At 39.3% G+C, this 17,132-nt stretch overlaps 2 protein-coding genes across 7 annotated transcripts in view; one reads left to right on the forward strand and one right to left on the reverse strand.

Moving 5' to 3' along the window:
• LOC133630133 (myomesin-1-like) overlaps positions 1–13,614 on the forward strand; it is an 89,451-nt gene extending 75,837 nt beyond the window's left edge. For all 5 annotated transcript variants that reach the window (XM_062021479.1, XM_062021477.1, XM_062021481.1 and 2 more), the window contains 2 exons: positions 13,135–13,273; positions 13,330–13,614. In XM_062021479.1, the coding sequence (XP_061877463.1) occupies positions 13,135–13,273; positions 13,330–13,463 (273 nt within the window). In that variant the 3' untranslated portion in view covers positions 13,464–13,614. The remainder of the gene's footprint in view (positions 1–13,134; positions 13,274–13,329) is intronic.
• Positions 1,766–6,877, reverse strand: LOC133630132 (uncharacterized protein K02A2.6-like). Of its 2 annotated transcripts, XM_062021476.1 has the most exons (2): positions 2,852–6,877; positions 2,616–2,813 (listed from the first exon to the last, which is right to left on the reverse strand). In XM_062021476.1, exons 1-2 carry the CDS (start codon positions 6,409–6,411, stop codon positions 2,759–2,761), a joined length of 3,615 nt encoding a protein of 1,204 aa, XP_061877460.1. In that variant the 5' UTR covers positions 6,412–6,877; the 3' UTR covers positions 2,616–2,758. The 2 variants fall into 2 exon arrangements, with proteins under 2 accessions (XP_061877459.1, XP_061877460.1); XM_062021475.1 differs by having other exon boundaries at positions 1,766–6,874.
• Positions 13,615–17,132: the final 3,518 nt, after the last annotated feature.

Consider the following 17,132-nt stretch of genomic DNA (forward strand, 5'->3'; position numbering starts at 1 on the left):
GATGTCAGCCTTTTACTGTGTAGTTGCAGAGGCGAAACAGCAGGTAAAACAAAAATATGTTTATTTGACTAAATCAAGAACAAAAATAGTCAGCTGGAAGGCTGGAGACAACCGGGCAAATATAAAGTTGCCAAAAGTAACAAGGTTGAAAACTGGAAACAGTGGAATGCTGGCAGGTTTCACAGGCAGACGTGACAAAGTGAAAATAGCAACAAGACAAACATGAATCAGGTGTGGCCAATCGCCTCACCTCCAGCTGCAACCAGTTTTCCAACCAACAGAAGAGAGAGAGAGTGAAACAACAATTTCAAGAAGGAAAAGGCACACTTAAAAAAGGGGAAATGTAAAACATGACAAATGACTTATAGAGAATATTTGAATTGTCAATAGTGTTTTGCTTATGTGACCGACAACGCCCACTTTCATATTGTTTTTTTCATCATTGCTATAGTTGGCTCATATAGCTTTTTAGTCATATGACATAGAAACCCAAAACCACTTTCATATTATGTGTTTATTATTACTATACTTTGTTCATATGTTGTTTTTCCAGTTTGTCATTTAAATTGTTTTTTAGAAATTAGTGCATCTCTGGAGTACACACATCATTGTCCATGTTCCAACTATGAAGTTGTCTGAAGACAAAAAGCTTCGGTCAATTGTCAAACATCTATTAGCGTGATCGTGCTTGCCTGCTGTCAACAGACAACTCGGTCACAGTCAGAAGCACTTTCTGAGCGTATTGCGATGTACATTACACACACAACACTCAAGCTAACTATGTTTAAAAACAAAACAGAAGCAATAATAACACAAGCCAGGGTAGTAGCGCCACCAGAGGTACCAATGTCTTGGAAAATAGTTAGTTCATTTCCAAGCACTATATTAGTCTGATTTCTCAAATAATTCGGCTCAAAATAAGATTTCCTAAACACATGGAAACACATTAATCTGACCGTGTTTGGCTTTTGAAAAATTTAACTAACACAACTAAATTATGCGATTGGAAACCAGTTTTCTTGCACGTGGGCGTTACCAGTATGCCAATCTCCATGGAGGACCAACACGCCGCTCTTTATCACTTATCCATAAGCAAAGAACAAGCCGGTGGGTGGCTGGAGGTTCTGTTTACATCAACAAGCATACAGAGTAAATATATATAAACTGAAATAAGTCAATATTTTTAAACATAACATAAAAACCTATCCGTTTAATAAGTGTAGGGATGTTCTCAAAGAAGACACTAAATATGTGACATGACGCCCGCACAGAGAAGGAGAAGGAGAAAACTTCTAAACAGTTGCATTTTGTTAACACTAAAACTTGTTTGAAAACAAAACGGAATACGGAGTATATGTGTATGTTTTGTTAGTCAGGAGATAACAATAATTATAATAGCGGTGGATCACATGACTTCAAGACAGCATGGATATTCTTTATTCCGATCATCCATGGCAACATTGTTGTTCATACTTTATTTAGTGATGTAAAAATATTTTTTTTATTATTATTATTTTACAATGATTTACTGTGTAGTTACTATTAACAGTAAATAGTCAAAGCCGTTCACCAAAATAGCGACCTTTTGGAATGTCTGTGATCATAAGTGTCATTTTAGCACATTAAAACATTATCAACAACACCAAAGAGCAATGGAAACTTGTAGTTATCGGTTAGATCCGGACCTTAAAAGCTACTAGCTCTTCCATGTAGCATATAGCATTATTTTCTTCTATTTACATTCCCACATAGCTTAACATGCTGAAATGACCACAATCGCCCCCTAGTGCACGAGAGTTTGTTGGTAGAGCCAAACTAGACTGTGATGGAAGTGCAAAGAACAAACTGTATTGGCCATGATCCATAATGATTGTTTTGAACATTATTTTTCCTGTGTTTAGTGTTTTTTCCTGTCCTGTGCTTTTATTATGGTTCCACTTCCTGTTTTTGGTCTTTCTTTCTGTGATTTCACTACTGCTTATGAAGCCTGTTTTACTCTCCTATCCTAATCTGCCGGTGTCGCCTTTCTTGCAATGCTGGTTCATTGTTCCAGTGATGGTGTTGTGGTTTCTTGTGTTTTTGCCTTGCCTTACTTGGCCTTGCTTTGTCTTGTTTTTGTGTTGTCTGTCTTTTTGTAAATAATCCAGACGAGGCGTGTTGGCTGAGTTCTAAACGTTTACTCATAAAGCGTGCTCATCACAACATTCTAGCTCCCGGCATGGCCACATACACCACCACATCTCTGGCTACCGCGCATGCTCATAACTCCCGTTGCATGCTGGGTAGTGTAGTTCTTATATTACCTGGAACATAACATCACATCTTCCCCCCTATAAAGAAATAGTGTTTAACTCAACAAAGTGTTATTTTTTTTTTTTGTTTAGCATTGTAACCACATTTGCAATCATATAATTTTCTCTTTATAGACATCTCTTTCAACAAAGACACATAAACAGTTATGTCAACACTTTTTTTTTTTAAACTCTCAAGACCTCAGAATCCTTAACAAGTCTCAATCAGCCTCTTTGGTGGCTGAACATGTCTCTTCGGTCTAGAGTTAGACAGTCTCTCAACAGCAGGTGACGCGGACGCTGCTGTCAGTCCTTGGTCAGCAAGGTCAGGCTCCGTGTCAGCAAGTTCTGCAGGTCCAGCTGAGTCCTGTTGAGCCTTCTCCTGAGCTGCAATGTTGCCTTCAGTCAGCTGTAGTTGAAGATCCGTGCGGTTCCTTCTCAGAGTCGGTCCATTTTCCATCTGGATCCTATACGAACGTGGAGCAACTTCCTCTTCCACCTGTCCTTTTTGTCTCCAGGTGCCTGTAGAAATGTCTCTGAGACGCACGACGTCTCCTGGCCTCAGCATAGGCAGGTGTTTTGCCGTTCTATCATGCAGCTGTTTTTGCTTCGCTTTTTGTACTTCCTTAGTGTGTCTGATTTTGTGTGCGCCTTTGGGTGTCAGCAAATCCTCGTTGACTGGTAGGTTGGAGCGAATGCGCCTACCCATCAGCATTTGGGCGGGTGACAGTCCATTTTGTAGAGGTGCACTACGGTAGATCAGTAAACTTTTCTGAAAGTCATCTTTGTCCTGTGATTTTTTTAACAGGTTTTTTACTGTTTTTACAGAGCATTCTGCCAAGCCGTTGGACTTTGGATAAGTTGGACTTGATGTGGAGTGTTGAAACCCCCATTCCTTGGCAAAGGCAGCAAACTCACAGCTAGAAAACTGGGGACCATTGTCGGAAAACAGTTCGCATGGAACACCATGTCTGGCAAAAACAGTCTTTAAATAACTGACAACTGCTTTGCTCGTTGTTGACTGCAACGCTCCAATTTCCGGATAGTTTGAAAAGTAGTCTGTGACTACCACGTAGCTCCTTCCATCAAAGTCAAATAGATCCGTTCCTACTTTGTAGTAAGGTCTGTGGGGCACTGGATGAGTCATCAGTGGCTCCGCTTGTTGTTTTGGCCTGTAAGTTCGGCAAACTCCACATGACGCTGTTGTTTGGCTAATATCCTGATTGATCCTTGGCCAGAACATTACTTCTCTAGCCCTCCTTTTACACTTGACTTCACCGAGGTGGCCTTCGTGTATCTTTTCGAGCATCTGTTTGCGCAGTGAGTACGGAATAACAAATTTGCTCCCTTTTAGCACTATGTCATCCACCACTGTAAGCTCAGCTCTACAATTCCAGTAGTCTTGTATTTTCAAGGGGCAATCCTTTTTGTTGTCAGGCCATCCATTCTGTACTGTGCTCTTGAGTTCTTTCATAGTTTCATCAGCAATAGTCTCTTTCCGTATTTGTTCTGTTCTGTCTGCAGTCACCGGCAAAGATGTCACTACCATATCTACATATGCCTGTATCTCTGTGCTATTATCACTGTCTGCAAGTTCTCTCTTGTCCACTGCTCTAGACAATGTGTCGGCTGTGTACATATATTTTCCTTGTGTATATATCATGTGCACGTCATATTTTTGCAGTCGAATTAGCATGCGCTGTATTCGTACTGGACAATCATTCAACGGTTTGTTCATGATAGACACCAACGGTTTATGATCGGTTTCCACTTGAAACATCTGTCCATATACATATTGATGGAAACGCTCACATGCATACAAACTTGCTAACAGTTCTTTTTCAATTTGAGCATACCTGGTCTCTGCACTTGTCAGTGCTCTGGAAGCATAGGCGACAGGTAGCCACTGCTCTTCATGTTGCTGCAGTAGCACTGCTCCCAGGCCGTACTGCGATGCATCTGCCGAGATCCTGGTGCTCTTCTCGGGGTCATAAAACTTTAACACGGGCTCCTGTGTAAGAGTCTCTTTCAGTTTCAGAAAACATTGTTCTTGCTCGTGGGACCATATCCATTCATTCTTTTGTTCAAGAAGACTCCTGAGAGGTGCTGACTGTGTTGACAGTTGTGGGACAAACTTGGCAAGATAGGTGACCATCCCCAGGAAACGTCTGACCTCATCTTTGTTGGTTGGCCTTTCCATGTTGTTGATTGCTGAAGTTTTTCTCGGGTCTGGCTTCACGCCCTCTTCACTCACAACATCTCCCACAAAGGTAAGTGACTTCACTCCAAACTCACATTTTTCTTTGTTAAGTTTCAGGTTCACCTCCCTTGTCTTGTCTAGCACTTGTCTCAGTCTTTCGTCGTGTTCTTTTCGGGTTGAGCCCCACACTATGATATCATCCATCATTGTCTCAACTCCGGGTATGTGCTCAAAAATCATGTGAATGGTCTTATGATATACTTCAGGCGCTGACAAGATGCCGTATGGTAGACGAAGAAACCTGTACCTGCCCTCCGGGGTGTTAAATGTGCACAGTCTTGAACTCTCCTCGCCAAGCTTCATCTGCCAGAAACCTGATGAAGCATCTAATTTGCTGAACCATTTTGCTCCAGCAAATTGTGCCATGATCTCTTCCCTGGTTGGTAACTTGAAATGCTCTCTTCTGATTGCTTTATTTAGGTCTCTTGGATCCAAGCATATTCTTAGGGCACCTGTTTTCTTTTGCACAACAACCAGCGAGCTGACCCATTCAGTTGGCTCATCTATTCTTTTAATGACTCCCAACTTTTCCATTCGCGCTAGTTCATCTTTCAGTTTTTCACGCAGAGCAAATGGGACTTTCCTGCATGGGTGCACAACAGGAAACACATTTTTATCTACACATATTTTATGTAGTCCAGGTAGACATCCAAGTCCTTGAAAGCAGTCCTTATACTCTTCCATGAGTGTGTCCTGAGCATTTGTAGTTTCTTGAGATGTCACCACAAACACTCTTTTGACAAGATTGAGCTTGGTGCATGCACTGAGTCCCAGGATTGGTTGTACACTCATATCCACGATCAGTAGCTGTGCTCTCATTTGTCGACCCTTGTGTTTAAAAGTTGCAATACATCCGCCTTTAACAGGAACTCGTTCTCCAGTGTATCCACTTACTTTGGTTTTTACTGGATGGATTTTGCTCTTTACAGTCAGTGTTTTGTAATCTTCCAAAGATAGCAGGTTTACGTGAGCACCTGTATCTAACTTGAATGGTATTGTTGTCTGATTCACTGTAATTGGAACAATCCATTCTTCTTTTTCAATTGTGCATGCTTGCACCACATTGACAATAAACTCCTCCTTATCATCATCTTCTTCAACTGTGTGAACTTTCTTTCTTGAAGCTGCTTTGCAACACTTTGCATAGTGATTGCTCCTTCCACAGTTGTTACATGTTTTTCCATATGCAGGACAATATTTCGGCTTGTGGCTGCCTCCACATTTACCACATTTAAATTCCATGGATTTGTCTTTTTGATCCTTTTGTTTGGTACACATTTTATTTTTCCATTGTTCTTTATGTATGGCATGCACTGTTGTTTCACCTCTCCGTAGCTCTTTTGCTTGAGCTCTGGTGGTCTCAGCTGCTCTACACATACTGACACACTTATCTAACGTAAGCCCAGTTTCTCGAAGCAGTCTTTCTCTCAGTGCATTATCCATTGTACCACAAACAATTCTATCTCTCACTAATGAGTCTCTCAGAGTGTCAAATTCACATGTTTTGCTTAGCGTGTGAAGCTCTGCCATGTACTGATCAAAAGGTACTCCTTGCTTTTGGTCATGTGTGAAAAACTTATACCTCTCAAATGTCACGTTTTGACGAGGCACAAAGTATTCTTCAAACTTTGTCATTAGCTGTTCCAGAGTCAAATTAGCTTCATCCAGCTGAAAGCTATTATATATGTCCAAAGCATCTTCTCCAATAACATGCAAAAGAATGTGAGCTTTCAGCTTTTCATTATCAGCTCCTGCTCCGCTTGCTGCTAAATATATATTAAATCTTTGCTTAAAACGCTTCCAGTTATCGGCAAGATTAGCATTTAGTAGCATTGGGCTAGGTGGACTTAGCTTTTCCATGGCTGTACTTTGGGGTAGTTACCGGGACTCCACAGCTCTTTGTGTTGTTGGCTTTCCTCCAACTCGGGCACAAGATCCTCTTCTATTCGTTCAATCTGTCCCTTGTCCTCTGTGTCACTTTACCGCCACTCAAAGTCTTCACACACGCAGCAAACTCCTCAGGAATGTGGCGTCCTTCGCACGTTTTCACTCACGCGACCGGAGACATCTTCCTTCCGCTCGTCTTTCGTGGCTCCCTCGTGGCAAACATTCCGTCCGACGCTGCTCACGGCCACTTCTGACACCATGTGTTGTCTGTCTTTTTGTAAATAATCCAGACGAGGCGTGTTGGCTGAGTTCTAAACGTTTACTCATAAAGCGTGCTCATCACAACATTCTAGCTCCCGGCATGGCCACATACACCACCACATCTCTGGCTACCGCGCATGCTCATAACTCCCGTTGCATGCTGGGTAGTGTAGTTCTTATATTACCTGGAACATAACATCACAGTTTTTGCGATCGATAAACTACTACCTAAGAAAGGGACCCTCTGTTTGCAAAGTGCCTGCATTCTCTGCATCCTGCACCGTCAACAACAACTGTGCACATTGTATAATGATTTTAGCACTTCCTTCAGCAGGTTGAACTTCTTTAGCAAGACATTTATCACAATTATAATTGGCAATATCAATAACAATATCAACACAATATTTAAACTACAAACCCCGTTTCCATATGAGTTGGGAAATTGTGTTGGATGTAAATATAAACGGAATACAATGATTTGCAAATCATTTTCAACCCATATTCAGTTGAATATGCTACAAAGACAACATATTTGATGTTCAAACTGATAAACGTTTTTTTTTTGCAAATAATCATTAACTTTAGAATTTAGAAAGAAGTTGGGAAAGGTGGCAATAAATACTGATAAAGTTGAGGAATGCTCATCAAACACTTTTTTGGAACATCCCACAGGTGAACAGGCAAATTGGGAACAGGTGGGTGCCATGATTGGGTATAAAAGTAGATTCCATGAAATGCTCAGTCATTCACAAACAAGGATGGGGTGAGGGTCACCACTTTGTCAACAAATGTGTGAGCAAATTGTTGAACAGTTTAAGAAAAACCTTTCTAAACCAGCTATTGCAAGGAATTTAGGGATTTCACCATCTACGGTCTGTAATATCATCAAAGGGTTCAGAAAATCTGGAGAAATCACTGCATGTAAGCAGCTAAGCCTGTGACCTTCGATCCCTCAGGTCACTGCATCAACAAGCGACATCAGTGTGTAAAGGATATCACCAGATGGACTCAGGAACACTTCAGAAACCCACTGTCAGTAACTACAGTTGGTCGCTACATCTGTAAGTGCAGGTTAAAACTCTCCTATGCAAGGCGAAAACCGTTTATCAACAACACCCAGAAATACAGTCGGCTTCGCTGGGCCTGAGCTCATCTAAGATGGACTGATACAAAGTGGAAAAGTGTTCTGTGGTCTGATGAGTCCACATTTTAAATTGTTTTTGGAAACTGTGGACGTCGTGTCTTCCGGACCAAAGAGGAAAAGAACCATCCGGATTGTCATAGGCGCAAAGTTGAAAAGCCAGCATCTGTGATGGTATGGGGGTGTATTAGTGCCCAAGACATGGGTAACTTACACATCTGTGAAGGCACCATTAATGCTGAAAGGTACATACAGGTTTTGGAGCAACATATGTTGCCATCCAAGCAACGTTACCATGGACGCCCCTGCTTATTTCAGCAAGACAATGCCAAGCCACGTGTTACATCAACGTGGCTTCATAGTAAAAGAGTGCGGGTACTAGACTGGCCTGCCTGTAGTCCAGACCTGTCTCCCATTGAAAATGTGTGGTGCATTATGAAGCCTAAAATACCACAGACTGTTGAACAACTTAAGCTGTACATCAAGCAAGAATGGGAAAGAATTCCACCTGAGAAGCTTAAAAAATGTGTCTCCTCAGTTCCCAAACGTTTACTGAGTGTTGTTAAAAGGAAAGGCCATGTAACACAGTGGTGAACATGCCCTTTCCAAACTACTTAGGCATGTGTTGCAGCCATGAAATTCTAAGTTAATTATTATTTGCAAAAAAAAAAAAAAGTTTATGAGTTTGAACATCAAATATCTTGTCTTTGGCATTCAATTGAATATGGGTTGAAAAGGATTTTTAAATCATTGTATTCCGTTTATATTTACATCTAACACAATTTCCCAACTCATATGGAAACGGGGTTTGTATTTCATTATATTCTTTTTTTTTTTTTTTTTACTTTTTTCATTTATTTATTTATTTATTTCAGGCAATGACATAAAAAAGTACAAAGTTGACAACACATAATAATATAAATGAATATAGTGCAAAAGGTAATGTATAGTATGTAATGCATGGTTGTCCAGTTTTGCCTGAAAGGGAGTGGGAAGAAGATCATTTATTTAATCCCACCCCCAGTTCTCCATTCAGTGATTATTCACATGAGTTTCACTCTTACTTTGTTCAAGGATTATAATACAGATGTTGTATCATAGTGGCATTACCACAGGTAACAATAATTATTACACTGTAACAATAATTTGTATCAACAATGTAGGAATAATGAATATACCAACAATGGTAATAGACAACATAGCAATAATGGTTAGGAAACATTGAGCACATGTAAACACTTTGAGACAGAGTATAGCAGCAGGTAAATTTAAAGACCCTCATCTCTATATTTGAACCAGACCCCATGTTTGTATAATAGTTTAAATTGATTAATAGTTTGGCATTGCTTGTGTTGTAAGTCCAGTTTGTTCCATAGTTTTATTCCGCATACGACACACAAAAACGTTTACGAGTGGTTTGAGCTCTCGGCAATAAGAAATATCCAAAGCCTCTCAAGTTATGAGCCTGCACTTGTTTTATAAAAAAACGTTGTAGATTAGGCGGCAATAATTTGTTAAATGCTTTATATAAGATTATTAATGTATTATATTTAACAAGGTCATCAAATTTGAGCAACTTTGATTGCATAAACAGATTCTCACTAACTTCTTGTGTGGGGAAAACAATAGAAAGTTTTGTGCTGAAAAAGCTTATGCCAACTGTGCTTGACGTGTGTAAAAATCAATATGCATATCTGCCTAAGCACAGTACTACAACAGGGCAATGCACACCTGGCTTACCGAAACCGACTCCAAACCAACGATGGTGAGAGTACTGTTGGCAGATATGTCGAGAGCTTTTGATGTAATTGACCATGGGATCCTGATGCAAAATATACTGGATCTAGGACTGTGCCCATATCTGACAACCTGGCTACATAGTTACATCTCAGGAAGGAGACAGAGAGTGGTGGCAAATGGAGCTCACAGCCCCTGGATTGAAGTTACATCTGGGGTGCCACAAGGGGGTGTTGTCTCCCCATATGTCTTCCTCCTTTACATGGCCACCCGGGATGCTGTGTTTGAGGACACCCTTGATGTCGGTTATGCAGACGACATCGGGCTATCGAGAGCGATCCCCATATCCAGCATCATGTCAGACACAACGATGTGCCAGGAGGCACAAAGGCTGGACGAATGGGCAGCAAATAAAAAAATGATACTCAATGGGAAGAAGTCGGTAGAACTCCAGATATGTTTTGCCCGAAATCCATCACAACCTCCTGCACTGATGTCGGGGGGACAGGAAGTCCCTGTCGTGGAAACAACAAAGTACCTGGGTTACCACCTCGATCAAAACCTGACTGGAGATGTGGACATCGAGAAGGCAATAAAAACCGCCTCCAAGCGGTTGCACTACCTCACAGTCATGGCGAGACATGGACTACCTGCAGACGATCTTGTTACAATCTACACCACTCTCATCAGGCCGTGTCTGGAATATAGCTCAGTGCTCTTAGTGGGCTGCTCCAAAAAAAACAGGCAGAGCTAGAGCGAGTCCAGAAACGTGCCTGTAAAATCATTACGAGGAGAGCTGGAAACATCTCACAACCCCTACCATCACTCCAGACCAGGAGATAGGAGTCTGCAGTGAAGCTGGTCAGGGATATGCATGATGAGCAACACCCTCTGCATGACCTGCTACCTCCAACACGAGGCAGCCGCACTGCCAGGACATTGAGGAACCAACATAGGCTGGCTGAACCTGAGCCCAAAGCTAAGACAAAGAGACTTAAAAACTCTACCCTGCATACTGCAATTAAGCTGTATAATGACACTATCTAATTAAATAAGTAATACAGTCATATACCAGAATGCTAATAGTTTCCATGCTGCTGTTGCCCTGAAAATGTTTTGTTATATAAAATACTGTCTGTTCTTTTCATTTTTTTAATTTTTGTTTGTTTGATATTCATTGTAAAGTTCAGCTGTTTTTCAGTGGGGCCCTGGCTCCACTGCAAGCCTGAATTAATAAAGTCAAGTCAAGATTATGAATATGTTCTAAATAACCAACGTTGTGAATGATCCGCACTGCTCTTTTCTGTAGTATGTTCAGAGGATGAATTGTGTTGTGGTAAGTATTCCCCCATACATCAACACAGTATGTAAGGTATGGCAGTACCAAGGTGCAGTATAGAGTACGGAGTGCATTTTCATTGAGGTATAATTTTGCTTTGTTTATAATTGAGAGGCTTTTGGAGATTTTTGTTTTAATGTGTCTGACATGAGGTTTCCATGATAGTTTACTATCAATTATTACTCCCAAAAATGTATTCTCATTTACGATTTCAATTTGGTACCATCAATACTTATTTTCTGTTCAGACGTTATGTTGCGATTTCCAAACATCACTATCTTAGTTTTATTTATATTCAAAGATAATTTATTTGTGTCCATCCATTTTTTTTACTATGTTTAGTTCTGTGTTTACTGTATTTATGAGCTCATTATAGTTATCACTACTGTAGAATATATTTGTGTCGTCTGCAAATAGTATAAATTTCAGTACTTTGGATGTATTAAACATATCATTAATATATGCATTAAACAGTTTTGGCCCCAACACGGACCCTTAGGGGACACCACAAGCAATGCCAAGAGTATCAGATAAAAATTTACTCATTTTAACAAACTGTACCCTCCCTGTTAAATAACTTTTTAACCAGTCGCCAGCCAGCCCCCTAATTCCATATCTTCCCATTTTATCTAGTAGAATTGAATGATTAATTGTGGAATTATTTTATTACATACAATTGTTTGATCAAAACAAAGTCCACTTTACACAATACCTAAACAAAAGTAAAAACTACTATCCAGTATCGATCATATACTGATACTTTCCTTGGCAACGAGACCACCGAATTATGGATGGATCCGCCCTCCTGTCACATGTTGTGTACTGACTGTGACAAAGCTGACACAACAACAGTTCTCCTCAATTCTCTCTCTTTAGGCTAGAGATGGGCAATAAAATTCCACAATGACACCGGTGCCAACGTAGATGGAAGTAACTAGACCAGGGGTCGGCAACTCAAAACGTTGAAAGAGCCATATTGGACCAAAAATACAAAAAACTAATCTGTCTCGAGCCGCAAAAATCAAAAACGTATATAAGTGTTATAATGAAGGCAACACATGATGTAAGTGTCTATATTAGCTATATTAACCTACTATCAAAATGACTATGTGTCGCAGGCTGAAGCAAATCTTCGTTGACAGAAATGTTGAAATGTAATAGTTATTCTACACATTTTTACAACATTAGAAACTATTAGTAAATCAGAGGCTACTCAGAAGGTCAGATAACTCCTGGAAATTACTGGCTTTTAATGGCCAAAAGTATAGATCTGTGTGTCTAAGTTAAAGGAAACAGCATGCTGTCTTCTTTTAATAGATTTATTACAATCTTTGGCAAGCTAGGTAATGTTTGCTGTGGTCTGGAACAACATGGCACACAAACAACATGAAAAGCAACCAATATTACATACAGTTAATGTGTCGTGAGACATGCAAAACTAAATTATATACAAAGAGGATAAAAGTAAAGGATATTAAATGAGCTCAAATATACCTACAAATGAGGCATAATGATGCAATATGTACATACAGCTAGCCTAAATAGCATGTTAGCATTGATTAGCTTGCTGTCATGCACTGACCAAATATGCCTGATTAACACTCCAACAAGTCAATAACATCAACAAAGCTCACCTTTGTGAATTCACGCACAGCATGAAACTTTTGGTGGACAAAATGAGACAAAGTAGGAGTGGAAGATTTTACATGTAAACAAACTGTTGGCACAACAATTGGGAATTTTTGTGTCATGTTTGTCCTCAAACAAAAAACATCCTAAAGCAAAAAAAAATATTTTTTCCCCATCTTTTTCCATTTTCAATCCTGTTTTAAAAATGCTCATGGGAGCCACTAGGGCAGCACTAGAGAGCCGCATGTGGCTCGAGAGCCGCGGGTTGCTGACCGCTGAACTAGACCGAAAAAAAAAGCCATCAGTGCCTAATGTCGGTGTACACGGAAGTGTTCTCTAGCAATGCTACATTATCAATAACTATTGTTCATATTTGTTGTTTTATGTCTTGCTGACTAATACAACAATTGTTGCACGCCATTTTCGTACGTAAAGATTGGATGAGGGAAATGTCGTTAAATACCTTTCAAAATCTTCTTTCTGGGTTTTGGTGGTAAGTTTGATGTCACTGGTCCGTAGTAGAAGTAGAGGATGTGGGTTTTTTTTCAAATATTCTTATAAGATGTTTTTATTACGTGTCTGCTCTTAGCTGGAAGTGACCGAGGGAACGCCCGACTTGGGCGTGACATCCTACTGGACTGATGCAGCGGGTAACGTAGCGTTTGGTCCGAACGCTTCAAAGAAAATGAAAAGTACAGTCACAGCAACGAAAGTGCAGAAGACAAAAGGTAAGCAGGCTGACATTTAAACAAGATGTCAACGAGTAAACCGTAACAATGTTTAGTTCCAGTGGGAAAGATGGAGAAGAATCAAACACAGAAGCCAGGAGAAGAAGACGAAAACTTTATAGGCAAAGTTACATTGGAACCCAAAAGTGACCCTGATGACCACATAGCGACCTCTAAAGACACTACTTGAAGAAAATACAAAGCATTAATAGTATACACATACAATATCATTGAATAGCGTACACAGTGACTAATATTCTATTCATAACCATCAAATATATGTATTGTTTATCGGTGTGTTTCCAATGTTGTGCCTTTTTTCATCATATCCATGCCAAATAAAATGCTTGCAAAATTCAAATGAAATGTTCAGTCATTTAGTTCAGTCGCAAAAACAAAGCAAAGGATGAAAGTCTTCAGGTGCGGAAGTTGTCAGGCAAAGAGGAAGAAGAAGCAACATCATCATCAAGTCCAACATACAGCAATTCAATTCAAATTCTAATTCAGTGCAAAACTAATAAAAATCATTAAGAGTCATATTCTACCTGTGTTGCTTGAAGTTTTGTTTGTTTTTCTTATTTATATTTTCCCATCCAGACTGGGGACATGCCCACTCCAAGTCAAGGAGACACAAGCGTTGTCATTTGAATAATTTAATTGATGAGCAGTCCCGGCCCAAAGAGTCAGCCATGCCCGTCCTGGGCTGGAAGCTGTTTATTTGATTTGCATCTTTTTTTTTTTTTTTTTACATCGTAGCAGTTAAAATAAGATGATAAGTCAAGGAGACACAAGCATTGTCATGTGATTCATTTAATTAATGAGTAGTCCCGGCCCAAAGAATCAGCCGTGCCCGTCTTGGGCTGGAAGCTGTTTATTTAATTTTTAATTTTTTTTTAACATCGTACCAGGTCAAATAAGATGATAAATAATCAAAACAAAGGCACAGATATGTTAGTTGACGCATAAAAACGAGACGAAAATGTTGACCGAAACGAAATCCAATCATATTTAATTTAATCTTCTTGATGAGTGGACGACTAGTTCGGAATATGTCCAATCACAGCTCTTCAACGGCTTACATTGAAAGAGGGTTTGAGGTTAGTTATGAAGGACAGCCAATCAGGTGCTTTTCAACACGGGATGAGGAAGTCACCGCCAAAAACAAGATGTGTGTGTTATGGTAAATGGGTTATTCTTGTATGCCGCTTTTCTACCTTCAAAGCGCTTTGACACTATTTCCACATTCACACACTGATGGTGGGAGCTGCCATGCAAGGCCCTAACGACGACCCATCAGGAACAAGGGTGAAGTGTCTTGTTCAACGACAACGGACATGACGAGGTCAGTAGAAGGTGGGGATTGAACCAGGAACTGGCACGGCCACTCTCCCAACCGCACCACGCCGTTGGGAGAGTGTTGACATGTTCCACATCGTAATGTGTGCATAACTGGGAGCAAGTGAACACATTTTATTTTTACTGCTTTTCTGGCATCAGCAGGCACGTCATCGATCGTCATCACCAACTGTAAGTCAAATATTTTATTTGCTGCTTTCGCTGTTTGCCAAAAGCTGATTCCCGCCCCGTGAGCGAGCATCGCTCGATAACACTGCACTGCCGGGGCGCCATCTGTCCACAACTGATTACTACATGTAAGACAAACCCTTTAAAATTGTGGATCTTGTAACAGTGTGTGTTTAAAATAATTGAAGCCTTCATCGTGTCCAAAAAATAAAACAATTGGCCATTTCTATTTTGGTATTGTATAGGACTGTAGCTGATGCGATGATGTGCTAAAACCTCTTTCTTGTTTAAAAGCAACATACAATATTGACCGGTATTTCTGATTATCAGAAGGCAAAATACTTGGTGCCAAGTGCACACAAAGATACCCTTATGTTTGAACATGGTAGAAGAGGGGTCAGCGGGGCTGCAAAAACAGGAAATATAAGTCATATTCGGCCGCCATTTTATTTTTTTTTATTTTTTTAAGCTGTCCGCCATCTTGGTGTAGTCCATACATAATGATTTATTCCTACAGACAGAAAGGGGTATTTTTGTAGTTTTATGCTGTCCGCCATTTTAGTTGTAATTACAGTTATTATAATTATAGTTATACTGTTTTTAAGGCTTTAATCCACCCTTTTTTAATTAACTTTAATTGTACTTAAGGTAGTTAGTGCATTTATGCTACTATTTCACAGCATTTCAACTCAATTACAAAAGTTTCTGTCATGTCTGTGTGATCATGTTTTGTTTTAGTCATGTTCGGTTTTGTTTTTGGACTCCTTGTGCACTTTTGTTTGTGTTGTCACCATAGAAACCCATTAGTTTTCACCTGTCATGTCACGCAGCTGTTTTCACTGATCATGTCAGTATTTAAGCCTGTCTGTTTCTGTTGTTCGTCCTGGTGACATCTTCTATCATTTCATACCATGCTTCATCTATCCATCCATGCTACTGCTACCCACGAGATTAATGTTTATTATAGTTTATTCTTCATGCCATGCCAAGTAAGTTTTTGTTATTGTTCTTAGTTTTTTGCCTTTGTGCATGTCTTTTGTTTTCATAGTCAAGTTTTGTACTTCCGCCATTGTGCGCGCCTTTTGTTTATTCTTTTTTTGAGTGTTAATATTAAATCATGTATCTAAATTCACGTCTTGCCTGCGCCAACTTTCCGTTGCCTTCTGGAAAAACAAATCCCAAGGACCAAGTCCTGACAGTTTATTTCTATGCCATCCCAAACCCATATATTATCTTATTTTAGTTGTCTTCTACTACCAAGGGTGTTTTATAACGGATTTGAGTTATAATAGATATGTTTAACTTAATATAATTTAAATAAAAGTTTACTATTTTTTCTTATTCTAAAAGTATAAAGTTGTATAATTTTATCTTAAATAAAAGTGAACTATTTTCCTTTCAAAATAATTTTGTATTTAGGCTGTTTTATCTTAAATCAAATGTAACTGTTGCATTCGTATTAAAAATAGTATACTGTCTACTTGTTATCTTAAATAAAAGTTTACTATGTATCATATAAAAGTTTCTTAACTTTTATATTTCTTAAAAAGTATATGGTATAAAGGTTGTTGTCTTAAAAGTTTATGAGCTATTTTTCTATTTTAAAATAATATTTCAGTTTACTCATGTCTAAAATAAAAGTTTGAAACAATTGTTCTTATTTTGAAATTAGAATTATGTATACTTTTGTCTTCAATAAAAGTTTGTCAACTTGAATTCTGTAAGACTAATGTAACAACTTAAACATCATGTCTATTTTTTGGTCAAAAATGTTTTTTTATTTTTTATTTTTTTTAAAAAGGTACACTATTAGCTAAACGACTAATGAAACAATCCACGCTCTGTATCTGTCAGCTACTTGCTGTAAGTGTTGTGGCCTCAAAAATAAGAATCCAAATGCAGATCTGTAAAAAATCTAATTAATTGCAAAAAAATCACTGGACAAAATAAATCAATTGTAACGAAAGATCAGCTCCAGGAAAACCGGGTCAGAGGTCTGTCCTCCACCTGAGGAAATACAAAAGACAGGATTACAAAAGGTTCAGGGCAAAAGACCGAGTAAGTGAGCTCAGGGCTAGATTCTACCGCAGGCACCGGCTGAGTGGAGATCCAGGGTTTAAGTCTGGTGGTTGATTAGCAACAGGTGGGCTCGGATGACTACCAGCAACCTGGAACTAATGACAGGGTAGGAGACTTACAGACACAAGAGGGGAGGGGAGTAGGATAACAAGAGGAAAAAAAGCAGGAGAACTGCCCTCATGACAGTAAGACTAATGAAACAATTTAAACATGTTTAAACTATTAGCTATGAAACTAATGAAACAATTTAAACATT

This window comes from Entelurus aequoreus, linkage group LG15, assembly GCF_033978785.1.
Source record: "Entelurus aequoreus isolate RoL-2023_Sb linkage group LG15, RoL_Eaeq_v1.1, whole genome shotgun sequence".
NCBI lineage: Eukaryota > Metazoa > Chordata > Actinopteri > Syngnathiformes > Syngnathidae > Entelurus > Entelurus aequoreus.